The sequence below is a fragment of the Schistosoma mansoni genome (assembly GCF_000237925.1).
Source record: "Schistosoma mansoni, WGS project CABG00000000 data, supercontig 0144, strain Puerto Rico, whole genome shotgun sequence".
Taxonomy (NCBI): Eukaryota; Metazoa; Platyhelminthes; class Trematoda; order Strigeidida; family Schistosomatidae; genus Schistosoma; species Schistosoma mansoni.
This window is the reverse complement of record NW_017386043.1, coordinates 272,046-290,004: the sequence shown is the minus strand read 5'-3', so window position 1 is coordinate 290,004 and position 17,959 is coordinate 272,046. Positions and strand designations below refer to the sequence as shown.

The following is a 17,959-nucleotide window of genomic DNA, read 5'->3' as shown; positions in this document are numbered from 1 at the left end:
CGGTGTCAGCAGTATGTCGGGAGGTATGTAACTTAGGCTGACTAGTTGTCGTGAGGCATGCTTAGCACAGCGTATCTAATGGTTATGCGAAAGCTTTCAGCTGAGGTGCTTCTTGTAAAACTAGTGAGACCAGGTTTATTTAGTATAATCGTCGGACTGTTAAACAGTTAACTCGTGAAAGCATTTTAGAGCAAGCCAGTGAGATCACATCATCTTCCAAGCGGAAATAATGTCGAATCAACGTTTAATAGTGTGTTAATCACAATAAATAGCAGTTATGATGATGTCAATAGGAAACAGACATTTCGATTTTTGAGGGAGATACATCAAAAGTTATAGACAAGTGTGTTCGTATCTATTGCTGAGAAACATTGCCAATTCACTCCATATATCTAGGCGTTGATAAGATTTGTAGCTCAGGTGGATGGTTTTTGCAGAGCTAGTTGTTTTGATCGTGGAGCTTTAATTGTTATTCTGAACGTTATCATCAGCACAGACTCCAGAAAGTAGTGAAGTGTCTGAATTTCTCCACATATAACTCACAGCATGTCCTGTAGACCGTCTTGATTGATTATTGTTGACACTTAACCCACCATTAACTGCCTCTTTATCTTGGTCGTATCTCTCTTTTAATCTGATCCTTGGTCCTAACTTTGTCCATGATTTGTCTGATTGATAGTTTGGGTCGATTTTGTTGTGTTTGTTGATCGCTAATTGATCTCAACGCCAAGCTTCTAAAAATTATCTGTTGTGTTCAAGATTTCTTCTATCCAAGATCTCGAAATTTTCCCAGTTGAATGTGTCCACGTGCATTGATATAAACGATGGTAAGTCATGCTGTTTGACCGTTCGTTGGTGTTCGTATGGGAGTAGGTAGAGAGGCTGTGCACTTTGTCCCGTTTAGTATTTTTCGCAGTTGGAACGATTTATTTTCTAGATGATGTTCGGTTATTCTTCTATCGTTTCATCTTTTCGGTTTAAAAGGATTGATCAAAGTAATTTCCGTGGTTTGTGTGCTACCCTTATTCCAAAAAGCTTTAATAATCTCGTAATTTCGGTCGTTTATGTTTGGTAGGACGATCCGTTTGTTGGTTTGTGTGCTTGATTTTGTTCCACTGATGCGTATGTCTTCAGTAATACGGATAGTAGGTCGGTCAACCTGTGTTATGCCTGGCAGATTTTCTCCCAGTGAAGGTCCAACTTCTTGAAAATGTTCACTGATGGTGCTGATACCACTTGTTCTGGTAATGCGTTCCAGTCATTGACCACTCGATGAGAAAAACGGGACCCCAGCTTTAGTTTATTAAATCGCGGTTTGTTAACCTTCTTGCTATGACCTCGAAGATTATCAGTGCTGGAGGGAGCAAAAAGATAAGACATATTAACACCCAAATCATAATTAAAGATACTAAATGCCAGTGTAATGTCACCTCGCGTCCTACGATAAGACAAGGGGAAAATGTTTAGGCGTTTTAAGCGCTCATCGTAAGGTAGTTTAGAAAGACCCTTCACTAATTTTGTTCTCACATGCTGAATACGCTCAAACGAGTTAGTATCTTTTATCAGACATGGGCCAGCTGCTTGGATACAGTACTTTAAGTGTAGTCTTACGTAGGTGGTATATAGGATTCGGAACAACTCAGCAAACTGACCATAAGGTACGATAAGCTTTGACAGCTGCTGCGTTGCGGTGCGTAGTTTTTTTCAAGTCGTGACTTATTGCTCCTAAGTCTTTGTGTTCTTGAACGCGTCGAAGAGATGTACTACCAATAGTACAATGGCAACTATTACCGTGTCCGTTATGCATGAGCACGCTCATCATGAAATTAATTTTTAAGCCCTAATTATGAACCCATCTAACTAATCCGTCTAAGTCAGTTTAGAGACCAAAATGATCAACCTCACTTCCTATTGTTCTCCAGATTTTGACATCATCCGCAGACAGTAATGTCGACGACTTAAGCAATAGCGGTAATTCAATAATGTAGAGAATGAAAAGTAGAGGGCCTAAGATGATGCCTTAGTGTACACCACTTTTGACCGGCTTCCATTCGGATAGCGTTCCATTGACTTTCACTCTCTTTCTGTGGTCATATAAGGAGTATCCTATCCACTCATGTACAGCACCTGTTAATCCGAAGCTCGAGTGCTTCTGCATAAGACCTGAATATGAAAACTTGTCAGACGCTTTGCTAAAATCCATGAATATCACATCGACAGACAGGCTGTTATCTAGGGCTACTGTCCAATCTTCTCTCGCAATAAGTATTTTAGTCGAGCGTGAATGCTTGTTACGAAACCCATGTTACTCGTAAGTTAACAGATTATAGGAATCTATGTGACTTAGTAGCTTAACCCGAATTATCGTTTAAAATAAATTAACGACTGTGTTGGTTAGCCTGACAGGCCGGTAGTTGGATACGATCCGTCTCTGACCATCCTTGAATATAGGACTAACTATAGCGTCTTTCCAGTCGCGAGCGGTCCTGAAATAATGTCCTCAAGCGATGACAACAAGTGTGGATGTACCCATCGGGGCCTGGTATCTTACAAATTTTGAGGTTAGTTATCAATGGAAGAACTGTTTGCGCGGTCACATGTAGAGATCCTATGGCTGGTATCTCGATGTAGTTGGGACAAGTATTTGTAACACTACACGTAGAGCAGATATCACTAAAATAGTTCCAAAAAGTCTCAGCTTTCACTAGATCAGATTCAGCTAGTAAACCTGAATTTTCGTGTAACGGTAACTTAGTTCGAACATTTTGTTCCGTAACTACGGGCATTCGTATAGCACACATTTAAGGTGTTTTGAGAACCGTACGTTCTACCGATACAGGTCTCGGAAGCATTGGCTTTGAAGAACTGACTACCCGAAAACCGTTTATCGTAAGGTTCGTTTCGCAATTTACATTTCGAGTTCATAAATCCGTAAGAGCATTCTTTCACTTGACCCGATTCTAAAGAGTCCAATCTGGTCGAATATGAATTTTTGAATCACGAGTTTTGTGTGCGTAATTCAATATTACTTCTGTTTCCTCGAAATTACCGAGGAATAACTTCAAGATCCTTCTTTGCTGGGTCTCGCCTACAACTTATTTACCGAGTTATATTACTTTCGTGATATGTTGGCATTTTTTGATGAAATTGGTTGAATAGGCATTCTTGTGAATTACAGTCATCAGATATTTTACGTTATCTTTCCTCGTTGAGGTGTGTTGAAGTGTGACCTAACCCTCTTGAACAAATTTTGTTCTCAGTTGATTTTACAAGCCATTGGATTGCTGCTACTGTAATTGAGGATTTGATATGTGTGAGTCAGCTTCCGATATATTTGAGCATCCAGTATTCCTGTGCCGGTTCTGGAGACTTGTACACGAATGAATGGAATGTTGTTGTTCAACTCCAATTCCATTGGAAACGTGAAGTCATCAAAAACATTTTGAAACTGATTGTAGGCGTTTTCCAGCTCATCCTTTTTCACGATACCGAATGTGTCTTCTTGCGATATTTGAGAGTATTTGAATTATAGTAAAAACTAGTGATCCCAGCAATTAATTTATTCATGAAGTATTAGATGAACGAATGTATTGTATTTGGTATTCAAAATCAAGCAGTCATCAATACAAAAGAATCATTGGTTCATTCAAAACACCACATCCACCACAACTTGAATGATGATTCAGATATCTGTGATCAATCGTACCTCTTCTCTTTAGGTTCATCCCGTGTCTGCTCGACTGTGTAATAGACATAGACTCTGTACGATCTACAATACACTCACTAGTGTTAGAATTAACAACCGAAATTAGACAAGGCTCACGTGGCTCCTGTAATTGCGTACAATCATCATGTCGGTTGTATAGTAAAATCACGGATATCTAGAATTTTCAACGTGGACTTTTCAACAATATTCTCTCCCACGAAATAATTTTGGATCCTTACGTTGTAGATGGCGTCGGGTCGTGGGTGAATGTGATCACCACTACAGGAAGATTACGTCCAAGGCATCTACTAGGATCCCTCGGTAGTCCAAATCCAGAATGCTGGTAATGGTCGCAATAAGATATATTTGTTGGCGGTCTCGTGGTATCGAAAGAATACCGAGACGTGCCGAAGTTTGCAGGCGGAACTGACGAGCGTAAGCGCGTTCGTGCAAGGTCACAGGCATCGGAAAAATGTCTTTGTTACAGTTAAACAAACAAGTACAGTCAAACAACCACTGGTACAACTGGTTGTAATGATAATTGTTTCCATTAAACCAATCGCGTTCTCGTCACAAAAGAAGGTCACTACAACGTCTCAATGTTATAACCTATTTGACGTTCCTAATCTGTGTTATCTCACACTTCCATCACAATCTATGTATTTGTGGATAAACACTGACACGTAATTTGAGGCATTCCATCATGTAACTTTGACTTGCATAAAAATTATGATGCATATTCCTAATGTTATTCATATTAAAATACACAGATAAATATTCATTGATATGTGTAATTAGCACATGTGATTCATCTATGCTCTATTTACCTGTGAAACAATCAAATAGAAAACATGAATCAGTCTCATACTCATTAGGATAATCTTCGATTCGATTTGAATTTTCTGCCCGTGCAAACTCCATATCTGGGAAAACTGGTTCCCTGATTGCTTCGGGAAAACTTGTTATTCCCTCTGATTCATCATACCATGGACTAGAGATTCTACTCCACATACATTGGTTTGGGGAATATCAACCATCTAATACAATAACATCAGAAATGTGACTAGAATTCGACTCATTCGGAATACGTTTGTCACATTCATTAGGAATCTCACTAGGGATAAATCCATTGTGATGACCACTGACATTTGATATGAAATTAGAATTTGATATTTCTGATAAATGTCCCTCAAATTTACTATGATTTTCATTAGAGAATAATCGATAATTAGAAAAATCAACATCTATCAAAACTGAATCCCGTTTTTGATTGTAATTTTACTCATTCAACATATCATTCTCAGAGTTGTAAGATAAGTGATCATTAGAAAGATCCAACTCGGTAGAATCTCAAATGTTAACATTATTTTCACTGAAATGAACCACGAAATTACAAACTAACTGAATATGTCCAGTTTTAACACGTTTAAAGCATTTAGAATTATGTGCCCTAGTGCAACACATGAGGGAAGCAACTAGGTACGACCCGGGTTCTGCATCATCCTTACTAGATCTTATATTGACTCATTATGAGGATGACGTTGCAAACCTGGATTACATGCCACCCCTAGGCAAAAGTGATCATGCAGTTCTGAGCTTTGACTTCCATATGACTGTCGATCACGAGCACGCCTCAGCTCAATCCAGACTTAACGTCTGGAAAGCAAACATACCAGACATCATGAAATCAGCATCATCAGTAGATTGGAAAATAGACCCAGAGTCATCAATCGAAACGGCTTGGGACGTATTCCGGAATTTATACTTAAAAGTTACCGCCCCCCACATCCCTTGGACTACACCTAAGGGGCCGAAAAACTCTGCACCGTGGTTCAGTAGGGAGGTTCGCATCCTTCTCCGTAAAAGAAGGAAAATGTGGGACAGAATTAAGTTACTGGGGACTGACGAGGCAAAATCTCAGTATCAAAAGGCTCGGAATACCTGTGCCTCAACCCTCCGTAAGGCCAGAAAGCTGTACGAAGAGAAAATCGTTAGGGAATCCATAGAATGCCCTAAACGCTTGTATTCGTATATAAACCAAAGGACAAAAAGAAGAAATGTTCCTTCACTATGGGGAGACATTACTGCCTCATCACTAGTGGAGGACGACTTTGGCAAAGCTCAAGTGTTCTCTAAATACTTTAGCGATGTATACACCATAGAAACACCCTTCTCAGCAGTCCATGAAAATCCCCCCACACAAGCACTGGACAGCGTAACCATTAAAGAACTCGATGTCTTTGGTCTGCTAGTTAAGCTTGATATAGGTAAATCCACTGGACCCGATGAACTGCATCCTAGGTTACTAAAGGAATTAGCTAACTTTGTTGCGAACCCTTTAAGTGTATGTTTTAATCTATCCGTAACCCAGGGTCGTCTACCAAAAGACTGGAAGAACGCCATAGTAAGTCCAGTCTTCAAAACAGGTACAAAACATAAGCCTGGGAATTACCGACCAATTAGCCTAACTAGTGTGGTTGTTAAAATCTTAGAAAAGATTATTCGGAAGGAGCTGTTAAAATATCTCGATGAAAACCGGATCCTCTCCGAAAAGCAGCATGGTTTTAGAACAGGTTACTCTTGTCTCACAAACTTATTAGTCGCTCGTGAAAGCTGGTGCGCTCTTAAGGACCAAAAGTTACCTATAGACGTAGTTTACATCGATTTCAGCAAAGCCTTCGACAAAGTTCCGCATAACCGGCTGTTATATAGGCTAAGGAATGTCGGGATTGGAGGCAATCTATTGATGTGGATAAAAGACTTCCTACTTGGGCGTCAACAAAGAGTAAGGGTGAACTCCAAGTTGTCTAGCTGGGAAACTGTGCTTAGTGGAGTCCCACAGGGTACAGTTTTGGGGCCAGTGTTATTCCTCCTGTACGTAAATGATCTCCCTCGTCTACTATCGTCATCGGTCTTACTCTATGCTGACGATGTCAAGATATGGAGAGCGATACAAAGCAAGGGTGATAGCTTAGAACTTCAAAACGACCTGGAGAGATTATCTGAATCGTCCCAAACCTGGCAATTGCCGATAAACACTTCCAAGTGTATTGTGATGCATATTGGCCACCAGGGTACAGATACATACACGATGAATAACACTGAGTTACCTATTGTTCAGGCACACAATGACTTAGGCGTCATCGTTAGTCAAGACTTAAAGACTACTGCACACTGCCGTGCAATAGCCGCCAAAGGTTTTAGGACTTTATGGTCCATACACAGGGCTTTTAGGCATCTCGACGCTAAAACGTTTCTGACTTTGTATACAGTGTTCGTACGCCCTAAACTTGAGTACTGCATACAAGCAGCTAGCTCCTGCCTAAAAAAAGACAGTGAACTCTTGGAAAGGGTTCAGAGAACAGCAACTAAGCTGATTCCCGGAATAGCGAAGCTCCAGTATGGTACTAGACTGACCAAGCTAAACCTATTCCCGCTGTCATATAGAAGAATCAGAGGCGACTTGATTACAGTTTTCAAATTGCTTAATGACAAATTTGCACCTGATATGCCCTCATTTTTCTTGTCTTCCAAAACAGAAAATCTACGAGGACACTCCAAAAAAGTTCACAAGGACAGAACGAATTACTTGTCAGCTGACTACCGACTTTCCCATCGAATCATCAACGAGTGGAATTTATTACCTCAGCACGTGGTTGAGGCTCCATCCGTCGACTCCTTCAAAAGAAAGTTGGATCAGGTGAGAGACCATCATTGCCAGGACTAACACAGGCCATCAAGCCTCCTGTCCTTTCCAAACTGAAACTGAATTACATGGGTGAAACATGACACAGAACAAGCATTTACCGAACTTCTGCTTATCTTCGTGAACTGTTTCACACTTTGATGAATTGTTATCTGAATTACTGTGATTACACATTGGACTGAGACGACGTAGTAAATAAGCGGAATTCCTGTTGTCCTGGCGAGTCATTTCAGTGAGTTTTTCTCCTTACCCGCATTTGAAATTGGAATACTTTAAATGGTCCAGCAATATTTGTTTGAGAGTTGCATAAGGGAGTGAAATCGGTTTGTCTGAAAGTGCCAAAGTCTTTATAAGGCTGTATGCTTCTTTTCCGGTGAATGTAAGAAAATGGGTCACAGTATTAAAATGCTCATCATCTTCCTTGGTCATAGCCCAGATTTCGAACGTTTCCTTGTAATCCTCAAAAGCATTAAAACCTGAATTTATATCCAACCATTCCATCACAGGCTCCATCGAGACGCCAATGTGATAATTAACAGTATTTGAATTATGGTAAAAACTAGTAATCCCAGCAATTACCTAATTTAATCATGAAGTATTAGATGAACAGGAACCAATGTATTGTATTTGGAATTCAAAATCAAACAGTTATCACTTACAAAGGTATCATTAGTTCATTCAAACGCCACAATTTCATAGACCGAATCTAACTTTTCGGCTTGATTATGATAAACAATAAATCAGTAAGACCAAGTGTTGTTCATTGACACCATCCTCACTATGGTTACACTGCAACTTTTTGAGTTCAGGGTCATTACGTGAGACAAAATATGTAATATTGTTTGCCAGGTATTTCTTGAACATAAAGAACAACTGTATCTCATAAATTATGAACGCTTCAATTTCACGAAAGTAGAGTGGTCGGAATCATATCTGTTTGGTGGAGAAGCTGTATATTTCTATACGGTCAGTTAGGGAAGCTAGATTTATGTCTTACATACTAAATTACGTACTTCCTCTCCCAGTTAGTCCTCAATCAAAATAGGTGCTATCAGTCATACGTCCGACAATCTACTTTCTCAAATAGCTCTTTGACCAGCAGAAGAGTACTCGATAACCAAGTTATGTTATAAACATCCTAATAAACTGTCATCAAAGTATCTGTGAACCAAAACCCTTATTTCTTGTTGTACCACTTTTGTTTTCAAATGTTGAAAAGTATTTGAAATTCACAATACTTCCGGTCTATTTTAAAGAAAATATTATCGATTTCGGGGGAGCTCCGAAAAGCATTTCTTGAAAATGAGACCATAAACCTCAAGATTTCGTCTGGCCCGGGGTTTTACCCAGAGTTTTAAGTTGCTTTGGGAAACTCTCGATATATTTGGCGCAATTCCGGGCTTACAATGGAACCGGGAATTTTATTGGTTTTTCTCGATATTGAAGATTATAGGATTAAAATTTGAGATGTAAAAAGAACGAGTGTGAACAGAGATCTGGGGAAAATAATATGAATTATGGTAGTGATATTGATAACAATTGTGATAATGGTGGTAGTAATGATAATATACACGACGTGGGTAGGATAAGGCTATTGCAGGCGGAGACTGATAATTCATGGGCGAGTACGTAGTTGTCGAGCATTTTTTAAAGCTACACAATTAGAGGGCTGTACTCACTTCCGCAGAGAATGTTACAAGCAGTGCCCAGACTACATGAGATGTGTGATCTTACCTATTTATTGGTTTTTCGACACGCTGTTCGTTGTAGGTAGCCTCGTGAAGTTCAGTGCTGACATCGGGGTTGCATGTTTTTATCTGTGTTCTCATGAGGCTTAGTATTTTGTTTTCCATTATCAGTTCGCCTCGTTTTCTTCTGCAAATTAGCATTATCAATTAAAAAGTTGTTTTTACACATATTCATTGACCTTTTAAACAACCTCGTAGCACGCCTTCGTACTAGTCCTAAGATATTCATATCCCCTCCGAACGGGGTGGTGCTGCAACAGCGTTGTAGGTATCTAGATAGGGACAGAGGTAAGTTCTGATTATTGCCACGGAGCGCGCAGGGGTTTAAATGCTTAGCTATTTTTCGGACAAGACAAACAGTAGTATTAGCTTTGGTTATTTCTGTCTGTTAGTTATCCCTAGTGTCCCGGCTGTCTGTCAGAAACAGACGTAGATCTTAATTCCTTAAAGTTCTGGATGGGCGGTTATCGTAGAGAAGGTAGTCTTCTCTATAAGTGGTATTTATTATTATAGTTGACTGAAGTCATTCCAAAATTAGCCTTCCATTTGATTGTTTAAATTTTAGGTTTTCTGTGTTTAATTAATGCGTGGTTCAAAGAGCTTTCAAACTGTGATCATCATTCGGTTGAGTTACTTAATATCAAAGTGCCATTAATTTTATTAAGTATAATTCACACAGGGTACACTATTCACTAGTTTTGAAGCTATCTGAGTACATAACTCATAAGATAACTGATTTTTATGTTAACTATTTGATATTTTGCTGCTTTTCGGTTCTAGAAAATATTTTTAGTCACTGTTCCATTAAACATATCAATATGTTACATTTTGCTAATTTAGTGTACATTGATATAAATTTCAGAAAACTTTGAGAATACATAATACGATATGCAAACAATTCAGCCTACTGAGAATCAAACTCTAAAAATTGAACTCGATCAGATCAATGGGTAACATAACTTATTTGACATTTTTGAGCTAACGCTGAAACACATAAGCGTTCCAGGAAATTCATCAGAATCAGTATCTCTGAACAAAGAAATAATAAGTTCAAGTTTGTGTTATGTAAATGAAACAATTGACGGGTTATCATATGCCCCAGCTAAATTTATTTGCAATGACAGGTAAGACACGTATATTTTGAGTCTTATGCCGCGTATGATCGACATAGATATTATAGACGTAACGCTTCGCAGTATAACTATTTCTATATGCATATTATTTGTGATTATTTTAAAGTGTTCAAAAATTAGTATAGTGGAAACTATTTTGTTTAAGAGCGATCTAGTCATTTGAAAGATGTTTTTAAGAATTGATTTTAGTGTCAAATACTGCTTTCTGAAAATAATATGGGACAAAAAGCAAAAGCGATTGTTGATGTCACAGATCGACATAGCCAACTTTTTTCTTAACAGAAGTTAACACCAAATAATAACGTGCAGAACAAGCTGTAGTCATCGTAATTACGAAACAATAAACTATTTCGCAGCTTCCATATTCATCTACACTGTTGATAAGAACGTCGCTTAGTACTGTCAAAAAACTCGATTAACTGCGGATGTTTGGTGTCCGTACATTAAATCAGTCCTTTACGTGATGGAAGTGACAATAAAACCAAATATATCAACAAAACAACTTACTTTGCTGAAAAATGGAAATTACTACCGGTTGCCATGATTCTCTGATAATTCCATAAAACTATCACTGCCACTTTCATCAAAAACCTTGCCTAATTGGCTTAGCAAGTCTATATAAACAGTATGTAAAGTACTTTGGTCCTTATCCTCAATATTTTCGCAGTTGGTTGCCATTCGGTAACTACTAATTCTTATCAAGGACCCTAACTAAGTTAACTACGGTCCGTTCTACTTTTCATGAGGATATAATAATCGTGGTGTGCAGAAGACCAATCTAATTACCCTTGAAAGGTTTTTATCTCATTGAAATCAAGTAAATCATTGGACGGGGGCACAATTACGAAGTCCATAAAAATGATTGGTCTTATAATATACTGAACCATCTTAGTCTGTAGTTGTACATGACCATTATATATATATATATGTATATACCAAGTTTCCTTGTTCATCTATAATAAACTATAAAATCCTTTTGCAATGAACTTTTCACGATATCAGATTGCTTTTAGTTTAGAATTATTCTTCTGAATCTGCTTGTGCACTTGGTGCATTTGTTATTAATTTTAGCATATTAGCAGTATACTTCGTCGTTCTTGTTTGATTTGCCAGTTTTTATGGTTCAGGAACCATAAGAACAAAAATGTAGTGTGAATTTATACTAACTTTCAAGCTAAAAGATTACCAGCTGTTTTTCTTGAGCATGCAGATTTTCAAAATCTCTGTTAAGCACCACTTCTAATATTCCTTATTTACATGATATACAAATACCTAGCACCCTCATTCAGCAAATATTGAGTTTTTTATTTATATTGTAGTCGGAAAAGTCATTTATTTATCGACTTAACACGCATAAAATCCAGATTTACTTCATCAAAAACTCATTCGTATCAATAGTTTTGTGAATAGTAAGTCCCCATAATGAGATAGGAAATATTACCACTAAGTTTAACTCCTTGTCAGTCAACATAAAGAGCTTAAGCACAGAAAGTCATTGAAATTTACTATGAAAACGTATAAGTATTTAGATTTTTGATTCCGTTGATGGAAACCCACTAACAGTCTATATCAGGTCTTCACAATTATCTTTGTATACAGATCAACCATTATTTGTTTGAAAAGTTGCTTAATTAGTACGTGTAAAAATAAACAGGAGTTCGACATTTTTTACGCACCGATCTTTCTGTAGCATATTTCTTGGAGTAAGACTTTTTAAATAGGACTTTCAAAGTATAGTCTCGTCACCGTAGAACGTAATTTTTAAGACCTTTCTCGCTTTGACTAATTGAAAGAATACCTTATTTTCAAGCTTTAACGCTTACTGCCAATAGATTTTTATATGATTCCAATCACAATGCAAAATGTGACATACTGAACATGTCTTCTTTTAAGCTACCGAAGTCATAAACTGTAAATTTACTCATACATATCGATGAGTGACACTATATTTGTAATATTTCACCGTTGTTTAACCGACAACAAAAATTTACTTCCACGCGTAAATTCAACCAGTGAATATTCTAAAACTTTATAAAATTGCCCTGGTACGGCCGAGAGTGGGAAGAGTCTACTCTCCCTCTCGAAATGCTCTCACATGGCCAGCGAATATATAGCCTCTGCCAGGGAAGTCCTACTCACTGCCTTCTCACGGCATTACTGTTGTTTACGAAAGTGAGAGGACGAAAAGCGAATGTCCGGCGCTATAACCGGATTGGTGGACACGGAGGGTCCACCTAGGGGAGTTGGAAAACCCTGATTCCAAACCAATGGTGCACATGGGCTCCAGTATCCTGATGGAACGAATGGCGGAAGAACCTGTCATTGGTCAACGGCAACCATGGGACTGCATCTCCTCACGATGCTCCACTGCCTTGTGGATCAGACCTTTAGGTCAAAGGCTCGGGGTGTGGTCCCCTAAGAAAACCACCTGCTTCGGTTTGGGCACCCGGGCAGTATCACAGCCCACACACAAATGAATGAAATGATGAACTCTATTGACGATAATATCCCTGCTCATACTAAAAGCAAGACAATTTACATTATTATTATTATTACCTTTATTATTATTATTATTACTATTATTATTATTCTTACTATTATTATTATTATTATTATTATTATTTACCATATCGCTAACTCACCCCCTTTTATCCCCAATTTGTGTAACCTTACTTTTCAACTTATGCAGCAGCTCGCCCTTGGTGGAAAATCTGTCCTATCTAAACGATCTCCAGTCACTGTCTGGTTGAAAGTGAATGCTTCCACCGATAATGAATACTGAAGCAGTCTTTCTGAAACCACGTACGCCGTTCAAGCTGGCTTCCTTCAACGTTCGCACACTAATGCATATCAGACAACATATAGGGCTGGCTATGTCTTTGGAAGGTCTTAATGTTGATGTTTGTTGTCTATCCGAGACCCGTATTCAAGACTCTAGTGAAGTACTACAAATCCGCTCTCGATCTGTCGCCTCGAAAAGCTTGTTCCACGTGCGCCTATCCGGGGACCCTGTGGCATCTTCGTCTGGTCTTGCTGGCGTTGGTGTCGCACTAAGCGCTAGGGCTGAGGCAGCACTAATCGATTGGATCCCCATTAACAGTCGGTTATGTGCTGTTAGATTAGAAAGTTCCATCAAAGTGAGAAGAAATCGGCGTGAGAAACGGTGTCTTTTCGTCATCTCCGCCTATGCCCCGACAGATTGCAGCCCGGATGCAATCAAGGATGAGTTTTACCATCAGTTAACAGTTCTTCTCCAGAAAGCGCGTTCGACAGATATTGTAGTACTAGCCGGAGACTTGAATGCACAGGTCGGGCGTCTAGGCACAGAAGAGAGTCGTCTAGGTGGCCGATGGGGACTTGTTGGTCGCAGGACAGATAACGGGGACCGTTTGCTGCAACTGTGCACAGACCACAACCTGTTTCTGGCCAGCACTAACTTCCGGCACAGTCATCGCCGGTGTGCCACCTGGCGTCCTCCCTCTGCATCTCAAGCCTGGACTCAGATTGATCACATCGCGATCAGCTACCGCTGGCGTGGTTGTGTACAAGACTGCCGCTCCTTTTGGAGTACCTATCTGGAGTCTGATCATGCCCTGGTCTGCGCCAATCTCGCCTTACTTTTCAGTGGCCGAAGGATTGACCACCACCAACGGATTGATATTAGTAAACTGGCTGCAACTTCTGTTGCAAGTAAGTATCGAGCGGAGCTAGCCTCTAGGCTAGCTACCATCCCACCGAAAAGTATAGATGAGCATTGGTTGAATCTTCACGACGCCATGAAAATGGCGAGTAAAGCCGCTTGCGGCTTCGCGAAACGTCCCGCTTACAAGCACTGGGTTTCTTCTGGCTCCTTACAACTGATGGAAGCCCGTCGGTCTACTCCAGGTGACCGTGAGTTTGACCACAAACGAAGGCTGTTACGTAATGAAATCAGGCAAAGCTTGCGTAAGGACCGGGAAGCCTGGTGGTCGGAGCGTGCTAATGAGATGGAAGCAGCAGCTGCATCTGGTAACTGCCGGAAGCTCTTCCAACTCATCCGAGCCACTGGCAGCAAGAAGTCTGGTGTGAGTGAAACAATCTACGAGGATGACGGGATGTCAATCACTAACATCTGTCGACGTCTTGGACGATGGGCGGAATTTTTCGAAGGGCAGTTCAACTGGCCTGCTGCTCCGGCAACATCAACCAGTTTGTCCTGCCCCCCATGGCCGGTGACGACTGATCCACCAAACGAGGCGGAAGTCCGCAAGGAACTCCAACTCTTGAAACGTTACAAATCACCGGGCCCAGATGACTTACCTCCGGCTCTTTTTAAAGATGGTGGTGACTTTCTGACTAAGGAATTGACTGTGTTGTTTGCAAAGGTTTGGGAGCAAGAAAGTGTTACAACATCTTGGAATGAGTCAATAGTCGTCCCTATCTTTAAAAAGGGTTCACGTTGTTCCTGCAATAACTATCGGGGGATAAGTCTACTTTCGATTGCGTCCAAACTATTGGCTTCTATCATTCTTCGTAGGTTGTTTAAAACCCGAGAACGATTGACTCGCGAGGAGCAGGCTGGTTTTCGTTCTGGTCGAGGATGCATTGATCACATCTTCACCCTCCGCCAAATGTTAGAACACCGTCATACTTATCGCAGGCCAACAATCGTAGTGTTTCTTGATATCAGGGCGGCCTTCGATTCGTTGGACAGGACTGTTCTCTGGGATTGTCTATTGAAGAAGGGTGTGCCTGAGAAGTTCATTAACATCTTAAAGGCCCTGTATACGAACACCTCAGGCAGAGTGAGGGCATACAACCACCTTTCTCCCTTGTTCCATTCGAGCAGTGGGGTTAGGCAGGGTTGCCCGATCTCACCATTCCTCTTCAACTTTGCCATCGACGACATCCTGGAAACAGCTCTGGTGGATGTAAGTAATGGCGGTGTGGATATGTTGCCTGGAGAACGACTTCTCGACCTTGAGTATGCGGATGATATTGTCTTACTGTGCGATAATGCCCAAGGCATGCAATCCGCACTTAATCAGTTGGCAATCAGTGTCCGCAGGTACGGCATGTGCTTTGCACCCTCCAAGTGCAAAGTACTCCAACAAGACTGGCAGGATTCTAATCCTGTACTCACCCTGGATGGTGAGGAGATCGAAGTAGTTGAGAAGTTCGTGTATCTAGGTAGCTATATAAGTGCTGGTGGTGGTGTGAGTGATGAGATTGATGCACGTATAATGAAAGCCAGAGCGGCTTATGCCAATCTGGGCCATCTTTGGCGCCTTCGTGATGTTAGTCTGGCTGTAAAAGGTCGGATCTACAACGCGTCGGTGAGAGCAGTTTTGCTCTATGCTTGTGAAACCTGGCCTCTCCGAGTTGAGGATGTTAGACGTCTCTCTGTGTTCGATCATCGTTGTCTCCGAAGGATTGCTGACATACAGTGGCAACACCATGTTAGTAATGCAGAGGTTCGGCATCGTGTGTTCGGGCGCAGAGACGATAATTCGATTGGTGTCACCATCTTGAAACACCGACTTCGGTGGCTTGGACATGTTTTACGAATGTCGTCCCAGAGACTTCCACGTCGTGCATTATTTGCCGACCCTGGGACTGGTTGGAAAAAGCGGAGAGGAGGTCAGTGTATGACATGGTGTCGTGGCATGAAAGAGAGCTGCAAAGGGCTAGCTTCCGTTGGTCCTTCACGACTCCCTGGTTGTGGTCCTAGAGATGGTGCAACACAGTGGCTAGAGACGTTATCAGATATGGCTGAGAATAGAAGCCAGTGGCGATCCTGCTGCAACCTTCTTTTACTTTCTACATAAAGAATGGTTCTAACTATCCTAACTGAAAGAGTCTTCTGGTTGTACATTTCAGTCCGCCTTATCTTTTCATCCCTTCTCTTCCTACTTTCATTATTTTGTGTGGCGCATATGTACCTGGTGCCCGTTTGTACCAATATATATGTGTTTAAATAAATAAATAATACTGTAAAACATTTTTTCAAACCTTTTTAGGAAAATTACAAATTTTGGAGTATCATCTCAATGTCCAGAGTAAGATAATACTTCCTACTTTTCCTTGTTAGTACTAAGCCTTTCACTGATTTCCTTTTCCTACTTCTTGGTTGTTTTACGTTTTGTTTCTGGGTTAACGGGAAGTGTTGTAACTTCACTTGATATGCATTATCCACCAAGACTTAGGTCGTATATGACTAACCATTTAAACTAATAGACAATATTCTTCATATGCACAAACTTGTCTCAGGTTAGTGGTTTGAGATTGTTTCACTTTAACTTGAGTAGTAGTCTAAATACGTACTTTTTGCCAACTCTTATATTCCATAGTACCGTATTCTACAAAATATATTAAATAAAAACGTAATAAATGTGAAATTTATTTTTCTTACAGATCGCTAACGAATATCGATGCACTGAAGGGATTCATATTTCTGCGCTATATTAACATAGGATTCAATCGTATAACTAATTTAAGACCATTATATGGCTTAACCAATCTCATTGTATTAAGAGCATCATATAATGAAATAGAAGAATTTCCTTGTGGAAATTGGCCTATGTTAACACATTTAGATTTAAGAAATAATCGTATTAAAAGGCTAACAACTGTAAATTACCCAAGACTATTGGTTCTATTCCTTGACAGTAAGTTTCATTATATGGTAAAATTTACTAAAATTCGGTTTGTCACCGGTAATAAATATTTCTAACTTGCACTGATGTCTACACCTGGATAATACTTTCCAAGCTTTGCTATTTTACCGTATTTTATCATCAGTCTAAATAACTCACTTCATTTTCCCCATCACTCTTACATCGTAATGCAACTAAATAATTTCTGTTGTACAAACACCTAAAATACGCATAGAACAATCACAGACTACTTACTCAGTTCGAAAGTAATTACATAATTGTAATCCTATAGCTTCACTTGAATTTTATCTACTGACCTTATGCTTGGTTTTCTCCAGATACTTCTTCAGTAATTGAGATGTTTAATGTGCACTTTGTAATGTTTAATGTAGCTGAAATGACTAATTTTTAACTCTAACTACTTCTAAGTAATGAAATAGGATAACACTCAAAAAAATAATAGAAATTATTAATTACACCAAAAATCGTGAATATTTCTTCTCTGGTGAGTAATTTAACATGAACTAGGTGCGTCTTATTGTTATTATCAATAATGGATTCATAGATAATCTTTTGAAGAAATCAAATCACGTCGTTTAACAACAAAACTAACCCTCTATACTCTATATTTTCATTGTTATCTTTTCGACTAAGAATTCAGAAGGGATTGTATTTCGAGACTGAAAATAATATTTTGAGCCTTGCAATATACTTAATGTTTTATTCATTAAGTGTACCAATATCTTAAATTATACTTTGACTGGCGCTTTTAATCGATGTTTTTAAACCATTGTGTTAGCGGGATATAGACAGAATTAAAGCATATTCTGTGCAGGGCTATTTCTTAGCGAACACGGATACTTGGAGAAGACTCGAGAATCTTCTTATTTAAAAATATATATTAACGTTTTTCTTATTGTGATCACTGTTTCCATACAACCCTGTTATTTGGAATATGATTAGGTTCCTGTTCAACCATGTTCTGATTTGAGGATTTGTCGAATGAAGTAATATCCAAGATTACCAAGTAA

The 17,959-nt window shown here is 39.5% G+C and overlaps 1 protein-coding gene across 1 annotated transcript in view; it reads left to right on the top strand.

The window, feature by feature from the left end:
• Smp_162450 (cation efflux family protein) overlaps positions 1-17,959 on the top strand; it is a gene marked incomplete at its 5' end in the record, with an annotated part of 42,393 nt that overhangs the window by 15,850 nt on the left and 8,584 nt on the right. Inside the window, 2 exons of the mRNA XM_018799598.1 lie at positions 10,139-10,284; positions 16,687-16,940. Of these exons, the coding sequence (XP_018646587.1) occupies positions 10,139-10,284; positions 16,687-16,940 (400 nt within the window). The remainder of the gene's footprint in view (positions 1-10,138; positions 10,285-16,686; positions 16,941-17,959) is intronic.